The sequence below is a fragment of the Beta vulgaris genome, chromosome 9 (assembly GCF_026745355.1).
Source record: "Beta vulgaris subsp. vulgaris cultivar EL10 chromosome 9, EL10.2, whole genome shotgun sequence".
Classification (NCBI taxonomy): Eukaryota; Viridiplantae; Streptophyta; class Magnoliopsida; order Caryophyllales; family Amaranthaceae; genus Beta; species Beta vulgaris.
The window spans coordinates 43052879-43071494 of NC_079210.1; the positions used below are offsets into that span (position 1 = coordinate 43052879).

Consider the following 18616-nt stretch of genomic DNA (forward strand, 5'->3'; position numbering starts at 1 on the left):
TAACACTAAACCGTATCTTAATAAAAAAGATGAGGAAAAATTAACGACGACAATCTCAAGTTCTCAACCATGACCCCCTGACAAAAACAGTCACAAATTCAATTTAATATTGATTAGAGTCCCAACTTTAGGGGGTGTTTTACAAAAGTGGTGAAGGTTAACCAATAACCAGTCAAGTAGGTTAAAAAAAGTTTTTTTTCAACTGTCTTAATTTTCTTATCTTTCTTCCTCCTCTTTCCCTCTCCTTCCTCCCCTCCCCCATCCTTGCCATCCTCCTCCTTTTCCCTCTCCCATGTCACCTAACCCACTCCCCTGCCACCTCGAAACAACCCACCCTCATGCATGTTGTTTTAGGTTGTTTTTTATATTATCGAAAATTTTCATTGAACCTTCGATTTGCAGATAATTCGAGCTTCTGTTGCTCCAATACGGAAGTTGAATCCTGGGGCTTCTACGCGTTCGAGCTCCAATTTTACGTCTTGGGGTTGCGCTTGTTGCTGCTATGCATTTCTACTATTGCGGTGTTCATTTATTGAGGGTATGAGAGGAGTGCAGACAGGGATTGTGGTTTCAAGAGCGGGGGAGGGAATGACAGGCAAGGGAGAGGGTGGTGGCGGGAGTGGCAGGCAAGGGAGAGGTTTTGGGGGGGGGGGGCGAGGAAGGTGGTTTCAAGGTGTAGGGAGGTGGTTGCAAGGCAGGGGGAGTTTCGGCGGCGGAGGACGTGGTGGAAAGGAAGAGAGGGTGTTTTGGGGGGTGAGGTGGGCAACAACCGCAACAATAATTCAAACATATTGTTGCGGTTCTAGAATTGCAATAATAGATTTTACCTATTGTTGCACCTTGAGTTGCGATGGCGTGAAGTCTGCAACAATAGTCCACTTAGAAATCGCCGCAAGTAACAATTATTCCACTAGTGATGAAATATTTCCTTGGTATATAAGTGGCAAGTAAGGAGCAAGGATCATGATTAATCAAAGGCATTCGTCCTTCATATATCAAAGAGCATAGACACTGAAACTTGCAAACCCACAAAGCAAGTGTCCTTTTCCTAAGGGAGTCAAGCTCTCTACAGATGAAGTTGAGCTACTTCAGGATCCCGCGCTTTACAGAAGCATCATAGGAAAACCGTTATACTTGAATTTGACTCAACTAGATAAATCATATTCAGTACAACAATTAAGTTATTCATGACTCAACCAAAAGAAGACCACATTTACAAGCAGCCATACATGCTATCAAATATCTTACAAGAGCTATTAACTTGGGGATCTTTTATTCAGTAGATTATGAAATCAAACTCAATGTTTTTTATGATTTTGACTGGGGTAATTATGCTTTCAATGCAAGATCTTTAACACACTATTGTGTTTTCTTAGAGAAATCTCTTATTTCTTGGAAAACAAAAACATAAAATTGTTTCCAAGTCATCTACAGAGGCAAAACATAGGTGTATGTCACAAACTGCCAGTGAGATTGTGTGGCTTGAAGGAGTCCTTAATGATATGGGTTTTCAAATTCCTACTCCTATTTTTTTTTTTTTTTTTTGTGATACTAAGTCAACAATCTATTTGGCTCACAATCCCATCTTTCATGAGAGAACCAAATATTTAAAGATTGACTGTCACTATGTTAGTGATACATTACATCTAATTTCCTAAATGTTTTTCATGTCAGATTTTTTCTTCAGTTGGCAGGTCTTATGACCAAATGTTTTAGTGAACAACAACACAAACTTTTATCTTTTAAGTTGGGACTGTTCTCCACTAGTCTTTCAAGTTGGGATGGATTCTTTTAGTCTACACACTTTTCTTCTTGATCCGTTTCTTTTTAATCGACACGCAGTTGCTTATCTGCTTGTTTTTGTAACTTATCCTATATATTTTTCATCTTTTTCTACCCATATAATTCAATTTATAATGTTGTAATCCACTTAAAAAATATATCTTCATCTTTTTAATTTTTCAACCACTTCTCAGTTTCTCTTTTTAAATAGACGGAGTATAGTTTTAGGGCTCGAATTGAAATCCATATTCTCCCCCCCACTCATTCGACCATTCAACACATACTGTCAATCAGTTTAACCCTGTAAACTGCGAGCTCCAGAAGCTTTCCTCATCTTCCAACAAGAACTCGTTCACAAACTATCTGAATAAACCGTCAAATGTTTCAAATTTCCTTCTAAATTACTCCATTTTTCGATCATTCAACTTCAAAAAAAAAAATGACGCCATTATTTCATCGAATCAAAGAGGTAAAACCGAACAATTTGATCCACCAATTCAAAAGATATTACTTCCAGATTCCCACACCTCGATTCGTGAATCAAACAACATCTCCAAGATTATCAGAGCATTATTTTCTCACAAATACTCCGAAAATTCAAGCTATTTTTCAACGGCGGGAACAATTATTCAACATTAGGGTTCGGTTTTTTGCTGCTCCAGTTCAGGTTATTTCCGTGATTCAATTTCGGTTAGTTTTCATGAAATAATTTCAATTTATAATGCGAAATTTGAATTAAGGTATAGTAAGTTATGTTAATTGAATTTTTTTCATGTTATCAGATTAAGAAGGAGGTAAAGGTACCTATCAGCAGACTGCGGCTTAATGATGAGATTAAAGCCGAATTTATAAGACTTGTCACTGATGAAGGTATGTATTTGATTTATTATTTGAAGGTGTTATATGCTTTCTGCATTGTGTGATTTTTGTTGATATTTCAACTTTCAGGTCATATGTAGATGAATTCTTTTGCTATGTTAGTGATAGTAAGGTTTCGAACTCGCGATACTAATGTACTTTTGTCTTTTCGTGTGTCAGAAATCGAATTATCTATGTTGATATTAAAATTGTTAGATGTTATGAAAGGGAAAAAAGTTGTCTCTAGAGTATGTTAGTTCTTGTGGGACGATTTTTTCTTTACTAAAAGAAAAATTGCAGGGTTGTCAAGTTTCCATTTCTACCTTGCTTGCCAATTGCCCTAACCTATTTGTACCGCCTTGTACTGATAATTTTAAATTTTCAGGTTTTTTTTTGGTAGTAATTTATTGAAAATTTGTATTATACACCTGGGTGTACCTTGAGTATGCCAACATGGTATACCCGAGGCTAGTTTTTGCTCATTTGAAATAATCCAAGTGAGCAAAATGTTAAAAAACGAGAGTTTCAAATGAGCAAAAATTAGTCTTGGGTGTACCTGGTACACCGGGGTATGATGAATAAACTTGTAATTTATTTATGCATTGTTGAATTTTACGTTAAATTATTGGTGCGTTTTCGGATGAAGTGAGTGAGAAGTACCAAAATATAAAAGCAATATAAACCAAAGGGTAAGATTTAGGGATGGTAGGAGTTGTTATATGTCCAATAGTGAAGAACCGATGAAGGCAGTGTAGTTGTTGAAGTTTGTGATAGTTGAGTTTTGTGTATGCTGTTTGCTTGCAGGACATTCTGTTATCTCAAGAACTGAAGCTCTTCAACGTGCAAAGAGTCTCGATCTTGATCTGGTTGAGGTAAATATTCCTAGTATAGTTTTAATTACCTTACAAGTCATGGAAAGTAATATGGTTTTGCACAATGTTTGTAACATGCTTGATGGCAAATTTGTTGGTGTAGCTTTTTTCTTTTGGTTGATTTTTCAATTGTATTGTTATAATTTCAGGTTATGTTTGGTCAGGAATGAAAACAAAATTGGTTATTCGTGTGCACTGCTTTGCTTATCGCTTGTCTGAAAAGTAACATTTAAAGTAGATTTTAGATCCGGCTTGAGTAGCTTTTGCCTCCCTTTTTTCCGTAGCCCATAATTTTTTTGGGAGAAATACAATTAATAGCCATAAGTCCATAGCTTTTATGATTATTACCAGAAACCCCCATTATGGATGATGATCGGTCATGAAAATTTAGTTAATTTACTTGTCAATATTCAAATATTTTTGGTCTTACGGAGATCTGATATGTTACTCTGAATTTACAGGTTGATCGCAATGAAAAGCCTCCTGTTTGCAAAATCTATGATTATAATCGAGAAAAGTACAAGAAAAAAGTTAAAGACAAAGAGCGCGCTAAGATAAAGGTGGAAGTTTGTTCTTGTTATACTGCTCCTCTTCTTTATTGCTTGTATGTATTAGTATAGAGTTGCTTCAGAAGGCTAATTGGAAAGTTTACTTTTTTTTGGTTTTTTCCCCCGAAACTTTCGTCCTAATTTTTGATGACTCCCCTAGTCCTCTTTAGTATTAAAATTTTAATTATAAGAAACGCTGGTATTGCATATTGCATTGAATATTTCAGGAACATTTTTTAGTAATGAATCTTGTCTTATTCATTTGTGTTTGTTTTATTTTGCAGTCTGCTGAGAGTGTAAGAAGAGGAGAATGCAAAGAAGTCCGTTTCTCTGCAAAGACTGTAAGTTATTGCCAATGCATCAAGAAAAGCTATATCTGCCAAAGCAAGCTATCTACAAATGCTGTGAATTTAGTTTCTAAAGATTATTTCAGCACTAGAATATGCTGAACATGACTAGATTCAAATATATACTGCAGTAGAAGTAACTTGCATTTATTATTTGAGATACGTGTTTATTGTGTTTAGCTGTGTAGAGTATTAATCTACATAGGATCTTGTATATTTCCGTATTCATAACCAGCTTCTTGATCTCCTTGCTGCAGGAACAAAAGGATCTTAATATGAAAGCAGACACAATTAAGAGATTGATGGATCGTGGGTACCGAGTAAAGGTAATTCTTACTGTAATTTACTGTGCGTCTGTTTGAGCAAGTAGTAGTTGGTAAGTACTGCAGCTGTCTCATCATCCTCTCCCCTCCCCCAAACTTCCCCTTCATTGTCCAAAATACATGCTGAATTATATGGGATACTTCTGAAATACTCAGAGGGAACTATAAAATCAAAGGATACCTTTTTTTTTTTTGGCGTGTGCGTGTTTTAGGGATGGGTGTTGGAGATTAATTGTATAGGACTTATATGGAAGCATAGTAGCAAGTAAACAATATAAACATTTCTAAGGAGCAAAAATTAAAGCAATGACACACATATTTAACGCGGAAGTCTCATCCTTGGCAAGTAGATGAAAAACCGACGAATCGTTTCACTAATCCTCGAATATTGGTAAAACCCCACACTCATAAATCCCGTGAATTACAATATTTTTCAAGAACTCTAACTAGAAACCTTAGCATCTTTGTAGTCTTTCCTCGTATATGATGAGCATACAAAATAATGATTCCAATCCCCCCTTTATGTAGAGGATGAAATTCGTATAATTAGCATTTAACAAGATCTAATCTAACTAGACTTTAGAAACTAGTTATTTATCTTCCTAATACAATTATCTATCTATTAAATAATCCATAAAGAAACATAAAATAACAAGACTTAGAAAAAATAAGCCGAAAGAGAAAAGAAATCGAAAAATCCCGCCGGCGAGGGTTCCACCCGGCTATCGCGGGTTATACCTTGTGGGCAAACATATGCTTTCCAATTCGTCTATAATTTTTCCTCTAACACTCCCAAAACCCATAACGTGTCTTTGGGATCTACTAACCATGTTGGACTATTGAGCTTCTACTAACCATGTTGGACTATTGAGCTTCCATAACTAACACTAATAGCATGACATTTTCTCAAATTAATCTCCTCTTCAATCATATAAGTTTTGCAAAAGTATGTGAGGTCAAATTTAGAGACAAATTAATTTGATTTTTTGATTTGATTTTATTATATTGGTGGGCATTTAGAAGGATCATTCCAAGAAAGAGACAGGGTTGCGCTTGTCGAGATGGATGTGTGGGGAGTGGGAACATATTAAGAGAGAATTTGGAAAGAAGTATTTGAATGAGGGTTGCCGTTGCAAACATTGATGATAAAGACCAGTGAGAACTTCTTTTGGTGGTTTGGAAATGCGTCGGTTTGGGTAGTCGAAGGTCGGGACTCGGGATACTGAATATTTCCGGAGAAGTCTACAGAGATCAAAGATGAACAAGGTAGAGGGCGTTAGAAACAATAAGAAGAAATTAAGTTTGGAGGAGTAAATGGAGACAGAGGATTCATGTGGACGACACTCGGAGATAAATCTTGTTCTTGTTGTTGTTGTTGAATTGTTGATGTTGTTGAATTTTTAATGTTGTTGCTATTGCTCTTGATTACACTTGGGGTTGTAGAGCACCCACCAACCACTTTGCCTACTACCACACATCCACATCGACCAAGACCACCTCCACCATTCGCGCCGGAGATTAAAATCATCGCCCATCTCGCACTTAATCTCATCCTTGTGTTTTAACTACACTAAACAATAATATCCCTCTCCTTTATCTAGGTATTGGTCCATGAACTTATGAAAGTAATTGATATGATTTTTGAAGGCTATTTTAAGTCTCTCGAATTAAAGGTGGATTCTTTTAGTGTTTTTGATGGTGTAGTTCGAATTTGATAAGTTTTAAAACACTTTAAACTGATTAGTAACACTGGATATGGAGTTATTAATTCCTAACCTAGGATTAACAACAACTAGGGTTTGAAGAAGTTCAACTAATCCAAGTTGAAAATCAACTAAGGGTTTGCATTCACTGCTAAGACTTTGGATTCACTTCGAAAACTTTAATTCACAAGGAATAGGTTACACTCAAATCACATATAGCCCCTAAGGACTAGGCGTGTGGTTTTATTTATAGGAGAGGTAAGAAAACCTTGCTCCCCAAGCTTACACAAACACAAGGCCAACTAGAAGTATTTAAGGAAAGTTGCCCCTTAGTTCAAGCCTAGAATCTAGCTAGAACTTAAGGAAACACAAGCTTTAAGGAAAGATGTGCAAATCTTTCCTTAAATGCACAAAACCACACGCGCCAAGGACACCCCTTTGCACGCCACATACCTGTCCCTTAGTTCAAGCCTAGCATCTAGCTAGAACTTAAGGAAACACAAGCTTTAAGGAAAGATGTGCAAATCTTTCCTTAAATGCACAAAACCACACGCTCCAAGGACACCCCTTTGCACGCCACATACCTGTATTTAGGAGGGCGAGATACATCTAGGGGAAGGGATTTTCTGAGGCCCATAGCTCCCATAATTGGCATAGACACTTAAAGTGTACTATTTTTCCCTCTAGTTCGTCTTGGTTTGGTTCCATCCTTATAACCTTGACTAAGGTTTGGGTACATATTAGAACCAAGCTTTTAGCATAACCCAAGTAAAGGCATTAGCGACCTCCTTCTCCCATTTCTTACAGACTAAAAGCAGTTCATCTTGTGAACTTTCTAATAGTCTTGGCCAAATAAAGGCGACCAGTATGTCCATGTTAGCGCCAACTTTGTTAGCGCTTTACTCCACTAGCGTTGGATCTTCTGGCTCCGTAGTTGGATCATCTCGAAAGATCCTAGCCATGTGTTCACTCCATTGTTGAGTGTTTGTTGTTATGAAAGCCTCTTTGTCCTCTTGGATAATATCCAAGGCTGGGTGGTGATTAAAACAGTCTTCATCAAGATCGTCTACTACATTCTCGTGATTGTTGAACTCTATTTTTTTAAAGTTTTGTAAGATGAGAGGAGGATAATTGGAAAGACTTTTTCTAATTCTGTAAGGTTGAGATAAAATGATGAATAAGATCTCTAAACACAAACTTCTTGAAATAGCCGGTTTTCCTATAATGGTCATTTTCGTAATAACTCCTAGGATTAACCACTAAGTGTTTGGATCACTTTTCAAGAAGTTCAGAAAAAAAAACATGATCAATTTGTTGGTAGACCTCATGATGACTTCATGTTATAGTTATTAGAGCCTAGATTTCAATTTTTCAATTCATCATACTGTTTAAACTTTTCGGTTTAATGCTTGAATATTATGAATGTAAATACGTAATTTGGTACGTATTAGGAAAAATCCATCTTAAAATAAATAAGATTTAACATGAATTAAAAGCATACTTTATTGATTATCTAACAATAGTTACATAGCAACTAAGAAAACTATGAACATTGAACAAAATTGTTGATAAACTAAGCTTAGTAGACTGAATAAACTAATGTCCAACATTTATCTTAATACTCTAACTTGCCCTAAGATGGGCAAAGCTAATGATGATTTGTGGTTCTTCATCTTCACCCACATTTGGATCATCATAATCTGAGTATTCTTCATTCAAAGACATAGGGAAGCCCGTATCCACCATATGCTCTTGCCACAAGCGACAAGTGCACTTGTATTGGATCAACTTTTAGAGCTGGTGTTCTCCAATTGAACCACTCGATACTTCCTTATGAACACACGTAGGCTGTCCTCAGAGATAAATGACCCATGGTACATATAGGCTAAATTTGGAGGAAAAATCTGCTTAATAGTATTTTCTCCCCAAGCCTTGCATACTACCATAAGATTGAGCAGATCATTCTTTCCCAATAGGGGCCAAAGATTAACAGTTAGGAAATCTATGTCACATTCTATATATGTGGCGCTAGACTCTTTTTTCTCTACATCTTTTGGTTGGATCTTTGGATCCTCCCCCAAAGTATTTGAGAACCTTAATCTGCCATCTTTTAGTTTCAACCTCTTTAAATTCTTTCCAATCCTCCTTAACAATGTCCATGTTAAATCTATGCCTCCAACATTCTCTGGGAAAGTTAGGGATAGCATCAACTTGAAGATTGGCCATTGTTTTTCGGAATGAAGAACTTTTGTGTGAAAAAAAGGATTTAAATAGTGAATTAATCTTAACTACTTGACGATATATTTATAATACATTGATAAAATAGTTATTGCTATTTATAAGGGATAACCAAGTGTCATATTTTCTCTTATAAATATATTTAATTAAATAGTCCAACTATCTTAATTTTGATTAGTTTTCCTATATCCCCAATTTTTGCCTTTAGTGGGTAAAGTGGGTAAACATGGATCATCCACTAGATATCCCTTAATGCTTAATTTGTATTTGTACATTTTTTAGAGTTAAACCATTGATAATAATGACATGTATAAGTGGAACCCTCATCATTACTTTTAGAAGTAATCATGTTCCAAGTTAAACAGATTTCAGTTTTGGTTTTCTAAGAGTCATTTGGTATATCTCTTTAATGGGAATTAATTTTGTCATATATTATTTGATGTGATGGTTTTTTATGGACTTATTTTATTAAATCTAATAATTTGATTACACAAATATAGATCGCATAAATAAGTAAATAATGCAGATAAAAACTGAAATTGCAATAAATAAATAATATGCGCAAGAGATGGGGAAAATATTTTTTACATTTCATTAAAAATAAAAAGAAAATACAACCTAAATTAAATTAAAATTTTTAAGAATCTTCAATTTAATAAACTTAGAAACTAAAATTCCTATATCTAGGCTATACAAAGGCTTTCGAGATAGTGGCTTGTAAGCATCTTACATAGTCCCCTGGTCCCATAGTCCCCTGGTCCCATAGTCCCCTGGTCCCATAGTCCCCTGGTCCCATAGTCCCCTGGTCCCATAGTCCCCTGGTCCCATAGTCCCCCATAGTCCCCTGGCCCATAGTCCCCTGGTCCCATAGTCCCCTGGTCCCATAGTCCCCTTTGTCCTGGCACTTGTTGTCAATTCCACGGAGGAGGGATTTCTTCTTTTTCATCTTTTTCATCTTCATCTTCTTCCTCTTCCCACTGGTGGGCAGGAGGAGGGATTTCTTCTTCCTCATCATCACCCTCATCCCAATCAGAATTGTCTAATGGAGAAGATGAGGAGTCTCCAGAGGCGTCCTCCTTTGATGAAAAGGGGTTGCCCCTTTCATCTTCTGAGGAGGATTCCTGTTGTTCCTCCTCTTCCTCCTCCTCCTCTGACTCCTCAATTAATATTTGAGGAGGGAGAGGGACCGGCTCTTGAGCCATGGTTGTTGATTTCGGGAGAGTTAACCTCCTCTAAAGAGGAGAAATCAGGAGCAGAAGAAGATGAGTGGAATCCATTTAGTGTTTTGAGAGAGAGACAGGAAAATTTTGGGAAATGAGAGGGAAACAGTTGCAAGATGATCAGGAGATGGGTTGTGACATGTATTAGTACATCATTCCCTTTTATAAGGAAAGTTTCAGAAAAGTTACAATTAGAAGATTGTCCAGAAATAAGAGGTGTTGGCTTTTGTAAAGAAGGATCATTAAGAGCTTTAGACTTTTTGTGGCCAGACCTCGAATGCATAATAATTATGCACAATGGGTTAAATTTAAGAATAGGATAAAACTTCATGTCAAAGGAATATAGAGGGATGTGTATACGTGCTTTAGTTCCTTGAAGTTTCCTAGTTAAGAGGATTTGAGAAGTAGTCTTAACTCTTGATGTTCAGGGATCATTACGTGTCAGAAAATAGGGTATGGCCAACATCTGATATAATCCAAACTGTCTAGCTACTAGTTATGGATTATAGGCTTCAAAGCCAAAGTACTCAGGCTCGGCTCCTATTAAGAAATGTCCACTTGTTATAGAGCCAGAGTGAATGTCTAAAGATTGCATCCATGCTGCATAAAGGCGCCAGGAGGGTTCTTTTGTAACATAGTGAGGTTCTTTACTTGGGAAAATATGTGAGGTACCAAGGTGGCGATAGAACACTAAGAAATGTGAGAATAACAGGTTGGGATGCCAAACTGCATATGAAGAAATAAGATTGAAGCTAACTTCACCATAACATCTACAGACTACAATCTTCAAGCTTGGAAAGGAAGAAGAGTGAATCAAAAGAAAGGTCTTCTCCATTTTTTCCTTTAGCAGCTTCAAAAGTAGGATGAGGTTTAAGTATTAATAAACTTGAGAAATAGACATAACCCCAGCAAGTCAAGAGCCACAAGGGTCCAAATCCCTTATCGGTGGAGAAAATAGGAGAATCAGAGGTAGGAATGCCAAAACTTTTGAAGGACTCCCGACTTCTAAAGAGGCATTTCTAAAGTTATCATAATAAAATAGGAGCTAAAGTAACTTCCTCAGAAGTGTTGGAGATGTTAACAGCTAGAGATAGCCATACTATTATAATACCTTTAGCCTTTGACATCATCAGTCGTGAAAAGGTAAAAGTAAGGAATAATACTTCTTCCTTAGGGAGTTACTGTTTTACTTGAATTCTTGCCGGTGAAGAAATCAACGAACCTTTGAAAGCCACACTTGCTAGCATTGGCAGAAGACTTGCAGTTTGGCGAAAAACGGATAAGCATTGACTATAGAATTCATTGTATTTTTTCACATGATGGAAGATTGGAAGGTCAATCCAATACTTATCTATGGGAGAAGTTCCAGTGATAAAAGCATTGCAATATCAACTAAAGTTATAGTTATTGGCCCCCATTTAAACAAGAAGCAATTGATGGCGGGATCCCAACAAGCCAATAAGGCAGTAGAGAGAGCTTTATCAAAATGAATAGTTTCATAAGAAGCTAGCCTCAAGAAGGGGAGTATCTTGGTCTTGGTCCATTTCTCATTAAAAGGTTGCATACGCAAAACCATTCCCTTGCATCTACTCCTGAAATCCATCCCTTCAAGGGTTTACTGGATAAACAGTGAAAATGAATACTCTTGGGTTTGCCATAATCTAAAACGATGTAGCACTGCTCCAGAATATGTTGATGACGTTGTTTCCCTAGTTTAAATGGAAATCCAAGTCCAATGGTAGCCGTTTTCTCCTCCAAAGACTTATCAGGAGCTTTTGAATGCTTCTTCAAATACCAGAACATTTGGGGTTTATAATGAATGAGATTCACCCTTATGGCGGTACATAATTGGCGAGCAGCTGCGGAGTGCATGGAAAGGGCCTTTGTGGCGTGCCTTGCTAATTTCATCTTCGTGGTGAGTCTTTGCTATTTCAGACATGGTGAATTTTAAAAATTCAATTGATGTATGTGAGTTTGTGAAAATTAAGTTTTTCATTCTAAAAAAGGATATTAATGGAGAAAACAAAAAAAAAAAAGTATAACACGTGCGAAAAGCAAGTCCTTTTAGTGTTGGGTCATCTTTTAATGGATCAGTTTAACGCCAAGTTTTAAGAATTCGGATAAAAGGTTACACATAAGTACATGTTGAATTAATAACTGACTAGGAAGCCCAAACCTTTAAGCGTTTAGTTAAGGCCCATTTCTTAATCAAAGAGGCGCAACTCTAAAGTTATCAGGTTTTCAAGAGATATTTTCCTTATAAAAGCGAATGATGTAATGATACAAGTCACAACCCAATCCCTGATCATCTTGCAACTGTTTCCGTCTCATCTCCCAAACTTTTCCTCTTTCTCTCAAAACTCTAAATGGATTCCCACTCATCTTCGTGTGCTCCTGATTTCTCCTCCTCATATGAGGTTAACTATCCCGAAATCAACCAACCATGGCCTCAAGAGCCAGTCTCTCTCCCTCCTCAAATCTTAATTGAGGAGTGAGAGGAGGAGGAACAATAGGATTCCTCCTTAGAAGATGAAAGGGGCAACCTTTTTCATCAGAGGAGGACGCCTTCGGAGGCTCCTCTTGTCCTCCATCAGACAATTCTGATGGGGATGAGGGTGATGATGAGGAAGAAGAAGAAGAAGTCCTTCCTCCTGCCCACCAATGGGAGGATGAAGAAGATGACCAGCCTCCTGCAAAGAGGAGGAGGGTCCATGGAAGTGGCAGCAAGTCCCGGGCTAAAAGGGGAATGGGGCCAGCGATTCTGAGGCTGACTTAGACGCTTACAAGCCACCATCTCAAAAGCCTTAGTATAGCCTAGACTTAGGAATTTTAGTTTCTAAGTTTATTAGATTACCATTAGTTTCTAATGCCTTCAATTTTCCAAGACCTCAAACTCTTACTTGGGGCTATGCTAAAAGCTTGGTTCTAATATGTACCCAAACCTCAGTCAAGGTTATAAGGATGGAACCAGACTAAGACGAACTAGAGGGAAGAATAGTACACTTTAAGTGTCTATGCCAATTATGGGAGCTATGGGCCTGAGAAAATTTCTTCCCCCTGACGTATCTCGCCCTCCTAAATAGAAGATATGCCCGGGATAACACTTATCACAGGATGATCTTTAAGGGGAGATTTAATTATGTTCCTGGAGAAGGCTATTATTTTGCTGTCATAAGATATGCAGCGGGATATGACATCGAGAATGAAGACGATCATGCCATGGTAGGACTTGTTTGTCGGGATCATCTCCAAAAGATTCCTATTAGAACGTTTGATTAAAGTTATAATGTTTATCTTCAAATAGATGAATGTTGGTATTTGCGAAATTGCTTCTAAAAGTAATTTTTCAAATGTAATAGGAAATGATTAATAAAATAATCATATTTTATGGCATTTAAACAAATTATTACGTGTCCTTTGATGCTTATTTTTCTCTAAAAATCAGCCTTCTAATTAAGCGGTTAAGAAAATAAGTGGATAAAAGTTGAGATTTTCATCAGTAAATATGTATAAGGAAACAACGTATGTGAAGATCAGGAAACAACATATCTGAAGGTCAGTGATGGATTTTACTCGTTTATTTATGTTTCGTCCAATAACTCCAACATATAAACCTTATCCCTCCAAATGTTTAAACCATCATAAAGCATTGGATATTATGTCTGGAGATAAGAATAAATTCATAAGAGAACAATCTATTTAGTGGAATACTATGATTAATAAGTATTTTGGTAAACATCCTATAATACAAAAGGATCCAAGATACATAAATAAATTAAGGCCTTTCAAATAAGGTCAGATTTAGATTTGATTCAAGCATGGATATTTCCAAAACTTGACATAAATGATCAAATTACTTCCTTATTGGTGTGTAAATCTTGGGGTAAAGCCATCACGGAGGAACTCTAGCAACCAGATATGCCTTGGAGATATCTAAAAAGGCTCTTTGTTAAAGGCAATGCAAAGAGTATAAAGATCTCGCGAATAGCACATGGATCATCTTCAAGAGATATAGTACAATACATATGTACATGCCAAGTATGGCATAATCTCATGGTCCCAGGTCTAGATCCCTATTATATGTCGAAATTATCCTTTAGGATCATGCTCTAGACAAACTTTTCTAATGGATTTCACGATGGCTAGAAGGAAAAAGGAAGGAATACATGATAGATTATTCTTTTTCATTAAATTCAGCCATCCTAAAGAAAAATTTGTCGATTATCTTAGAATTATGGAGGAAGGAACTTCTAGAATGCTTTTAAAACAAATTGGGTACGGCCATTGAGCATAACTCTCTGCTAATAATTTGTGGGTTTTGAGTACATCACCTCACAAATCAGGGGGCCAATTTGTTACTACAATTTTTATGGATTGGCTAGCATTTATTAAATTAAGCCCCAAAGGGTTTAATGATCACGTAAATGTATAGGCCCAATCATATAATGAAGCCCACAATAAATAGTCAACAATCAGCGATCCATAAAAGAAAGTCGAACTCTCAATAGTAATCGAGAGATGGTGGTTGAAAGTCAAGCAACGCTAAAGATGATGACGTGGCTGGAAGTTAACCTGATTACAAAGCATGTAAGAACGGGGGTAATGGGATGTGATCATCATGGCGCCATAAAACGACAGTTGTAATGATTCAAATCACTTCCCTCCAAGAAGCAAGGAAGTTTTACACATCTCCGTAGTATAAGTAGAAGAAGGAACATCTGAACAAGACAACAAACACAACACACAACAAACGTGCAATTTACTTTTTTCTAGCGTAGCTTTACCTAGATTAGCCAACCCCTTCTGGGGTTATAGTTAGCCTCTAGCCTAGAATTAGAGCATGTATTAAGTTATCAAGTTTGTTCAATCTCCAATTTTAGTCGAAATTCATGGAGGTATTCATCTTCATGTTTGTCCTTTAATTGTCCAGTTTGGTTTATCTTTATGCGTGTTATAGAATCTTTCTAGAAGTTTGTGACATAAGTGGGAATATTCAGCTTACATTAGCAAGGTTTTATCAAATTAAAACTGGTAACCCCAGGGACTAAGACTCTCGTGACGTTTAGTATCTAATTATTGGGTATGCATTAACTTGTTTGCAAAGTCATCCAACTGAATTTGCCCCAACATATTATTTAGCGACCACAGTGGGAGGAAAAAGATTCATAAATTTCCTTGTTAATTTTTATTTTTGAAGTAGCTTTTCTTTAAAAATAGTCATTATAGTTGTTTTTGATCCTAATTGCTGAGTACACGTTCTCGAAGGAATAGAGAAGGTTCTAGAATTGATCAGTCTCCCAAACTATGGGAGATGATAATTCAATATATTCAGAGTCTAGGGTGCCTGAGAACGACAGTGAACCAATTCATAACGTCTCAGGAGAGTCACAAGTTCATCTCAAGGTAGTATTGGCCAAGCATTTGTGCACCAATTGTATGGAAAATTCACTGAAGTAGTGAAACTCATATTTTAAGGAAACTTTCCTAAAGTAAAACCATGCAACAACCTAAGAAAACAGTAAAGATAGTTTGGTGGAGTCGTCCATGCACGCATCATCAGTAAGGGGATAATACCTCGATTGAGAAAATGCATAATTACTTGCATATCTCAAACTTATTGCCACAAATGTGAATTACAAATCTTCTGTTGATGTGAATTGTATCATATCAGACTTTTATTTGACAGTCCATGGTCACTTGGCAAAATCGTATATTTGATTATGCACCCATTCACTTGATAGAAATGTCCCTAGTGAACCATGCTTATTGGTTAAGCTAGTAATATCAGCAAAATGGTCAATAATTTCTCGATATATCATCTCCCCCGTGCAAAGCTGTAAGAATCATGGTTCAAGATAATGTAAGCTAGTTATGATAAACAATGTGCCAATCATGGCTTAAGATTTGCAAAACAAATTTGAAGTTAAATAACAAAGAGAAGACAAAAGTGAACCCAAACTTAGCAGAATTAAGAAGTCCTGTGTTGCAAATTTCAAATGCAGTGTGGTGCAGCAAATTTACATGATTTAGGAAGAATGAATTTGAATTACTGACTTTCAACCCCCCCCCCCCCCCCCCCCCCCGGGGGCCGTCGAGTTTCCCCCTTGCTTGGAATATCTTGGAGATTTGCCCAAGAGTGTTAAATTACTCATTAGAAGTCCTGGGATATTCTCTACTTATGTTAACGCATGAAAGTGAAAAGTGCTTGTTTTTGGATTCTTGCTTGTAGAACCATTTTTTCCTGCAGCTTCTATCTGTGGATCACTTGACCGCATTCTTTTCTCCGTCGCTAATTGGTTCATTCTCTTTGATTGCAATCCAGTGTGCCGCTACTGGTTCTGAAGATGATGATTTAAGTGGAATGATATCTCAACTATTTGCTTTGGTATAGACCTTGTACTTTCTAGATTTAAAAACTTTCGCTCCTCTCCTTCACACTTTTTTCTCAAGTCTGCTGATGCCATACAGATAGAAGATGTTGCATTTGTGGAATTTGGGCCAAAGACAGAAAGAAGGCAGGCATATTTAATAGTCAGGCATATTAAATATGGTACGACAAAGAAAGGTGGCGGCAAAGCTAAGGATAAAATTGCTGCTAGCCCGGAGATCTTTAATGCCGCTGCTGCTAGCCCTGCAGTTCACAATGTTGCTGCTGCCTGTAGTGACAGTCCTGAATATTTTGAAGGAGCAGATAGTGCGGTATCTGGCATGGACAGTGATGAAGAAGCGCCCTTGCAAGGTGAAGAAGAATCTACATGGTCAGTCACTTCGGCTTCTAGTGCACCCCAAAACTTTGATAAAGTGTTTGATCTTAGCCACAATGTGAAGGGGAGTACCAGCTTTCATGATAAGCAAATGAGGTTTGACAGGGAAGGAGCAGCTTCTACAGAATATAATAATGCTTCAAGATCCTCTATTCCTAGAGACCCCAGCTTTACTGGTCCAAATGCAAGACAAGTCCCACAAGAAACTGAAAATAGGTATGCCAGAAGTGCAGCAAAAAATGCTTCTGTTATGAGGAATTCTATGAGATTTCCTAACAACGGGACCCATCCCCAACGCCAACCTCAACATCAACCTCACCTTACTGTTCCTCCACCTAAAGGCCAAAGTCCAAGTGAAGGTGAACATAATCCACCCAGGAATGTCCCTCTTCCTCGAGATGAGATTCCTCGACATTTTGGTGAGATTCAAGATCAATCAAGTCAACCTAATGTTAACTTCTCGGGCTCTATCGTACACCGTCAGCCACCTATCAATGATGGTAGTCTTGCGTCCAAGTCAAATGGTTTTGGTGTTTTTAGCAGTATAAAGGTAAATGCTAACAATACCAATAGTGCCTGCCCTTCTGATGGCTCAATAAGTCGTGGTCCAGGTGTGGTTACTGATAATTTACACCCGCCTACAACAAAATTTGATGATGGTCCTCGGAAATCAGAGTCTGCTGATAAGAAATGGGGAATATTCAGTAAATAGAGCTTAGATTATGTGCCAGGGAGGTATACACCGGTTAAAAATTATTGTCATCCTAATTTGTGTTGAAGTCATGGTGGGATTATTATTTGATATTTTGTATTCTTAAATTTTCCCTGCGGAATAAACAAATCCCTTATTGAGATGGTTAAGATGGTTCTATTTCAGGGTTTGTAAGTTGTAACAATACTGTTGTTTATGCTCTATGCAGCTGCAGAAATATTGTTGTTCTTTCTGCAGAGATTGGTAAGTCATTGATGTCAATTCACACGGATTATAGTGGTGTTGCATGAATCGAATGTGATTCTAAGGGTATAAAAGCTCTTGGTTTGCACATCTTATTGGTAGTAAGAACAATGTAGATTTGTTGCATCTTTGATATACATTAGTTCTTACTCCTTGTATCTCATGTTGGTACTATACGCTGTGCGACAAAATGAGGTCTGTAAAATTGATGGAGACATGGTTATGGTCATTCAAGCAAAATCTGTTCAATATGAAGTGAGTCTTCAAGGTTGATGAAATTCGAACGTAATTGCTCTTTCGAATATTAGCTACAATCGAACATGCAAGTATTGTATCAAGTGTCAACCCATAAAGGGTAGCCAAAAGAAATCTTGCTTATTTATTATTAAGGTCCTAATAATGCAAAATAGTTTTTGATTATGTCATTGACGAAGCATGTGAGATCTTATTAGATGTGTGATTATAAACTTTCATTATTTTCAGGGCCGTCTCATAAAATTAGGGGCCCTGTGTTAAAATAAATTATAAATATTACATTTTTTGGTGAAAAGAAAAGACTAGAGACGGAAGAGTTATAAATGGGGCTTTTTGGAAAATAGGAGAAGAAGAAGGAAATCACCAAATAGAAATTAATCTCTTTATATTTGTAATCACCCTGCACATGGCCCTAGCCGCCTATGATTATTTTCACTTATGTATAAGTAGATTAATTTATGGCCAAAATCGTGCATTGGAGATTTTCAAAAAACAAATGTTGCAACTAATAAATAAAGAGAAAGACAACTTAAGGCTCTAGGGCTTGGAGCAATACTAGTGGGTAGTGAAAATCAAAGAAAAAGGAGTAGTTCATCAAGAGGTCCTGATGTGCGAAAGAGAGATGAAAAAGAAAGTATTATTAGAACGGAGTATGGTAAATTGTAAAATAGAGAATGCGATGAGTAAATTTGAAGGTCAACATTGGGAGTAAGAAAAAAGAGAGGCAAAGTATACATTGAATATAACTTAC

General features: G+C 37.0%; 1 protein-coding gene across 1 annotated transcript; it reads left to right on the forward strand.

The window, feature by feature from the left end:
• Positions 1–2015: 2015 nt before the first annotated feature.
• LOC104903900 (hypothetical protein) lies at positions 2016–17636 on the forward strand. The gene is made up of 8 exons (XM_010692036.4): positions 2016–2449; positions 2565–2652; positions 3445–3512; positions 3974–4072; positions 4345–4401; positions 4665–4733; positions 16214–16276; positions 16360–17636. The coding sequence occupies exons 1-8, from the start codon at positions 2222–2224 to the stop codon at positions 17365–17367; spliced, it is 1680 nt and encodes a 559-aa protein (XP_010690338.2). The 5' UTR covers positions 2016–2221; the 3' UTR covers positions 17368–17636.
• The last annotated feature ends 980 nt before the right edge of the window (positions 17637–18616 follow it).

What these genes read in the sequence shown, in the direction of transcription:
- LOC104903900 (XM_010692036.4), top strand. Translation starts at nt 2,222, where the DNA reads ATGACGCCATTATTTCATCGAATCAAAGAGGTAAAACCGAACAATTTG. An exon ending in TTTTTGCTGCTCCAGTTCAG is followed by an intron (nt 2,450 to 2,564) that starts GTTATTTCCGTG and finishes TCATGTTATCAG; the next exon opens with ATTAAGAAGGAGGTAAAGGT. An exon ending in ATCGTGGGTACCGAGTAAAG is followed by an intron (nt 4,734 to 16,213) that starts GTAATTCTTACT and finishes ATTGCAATCCAG; the next exon opens with TGTGCCGCTACTGGTTCTGA.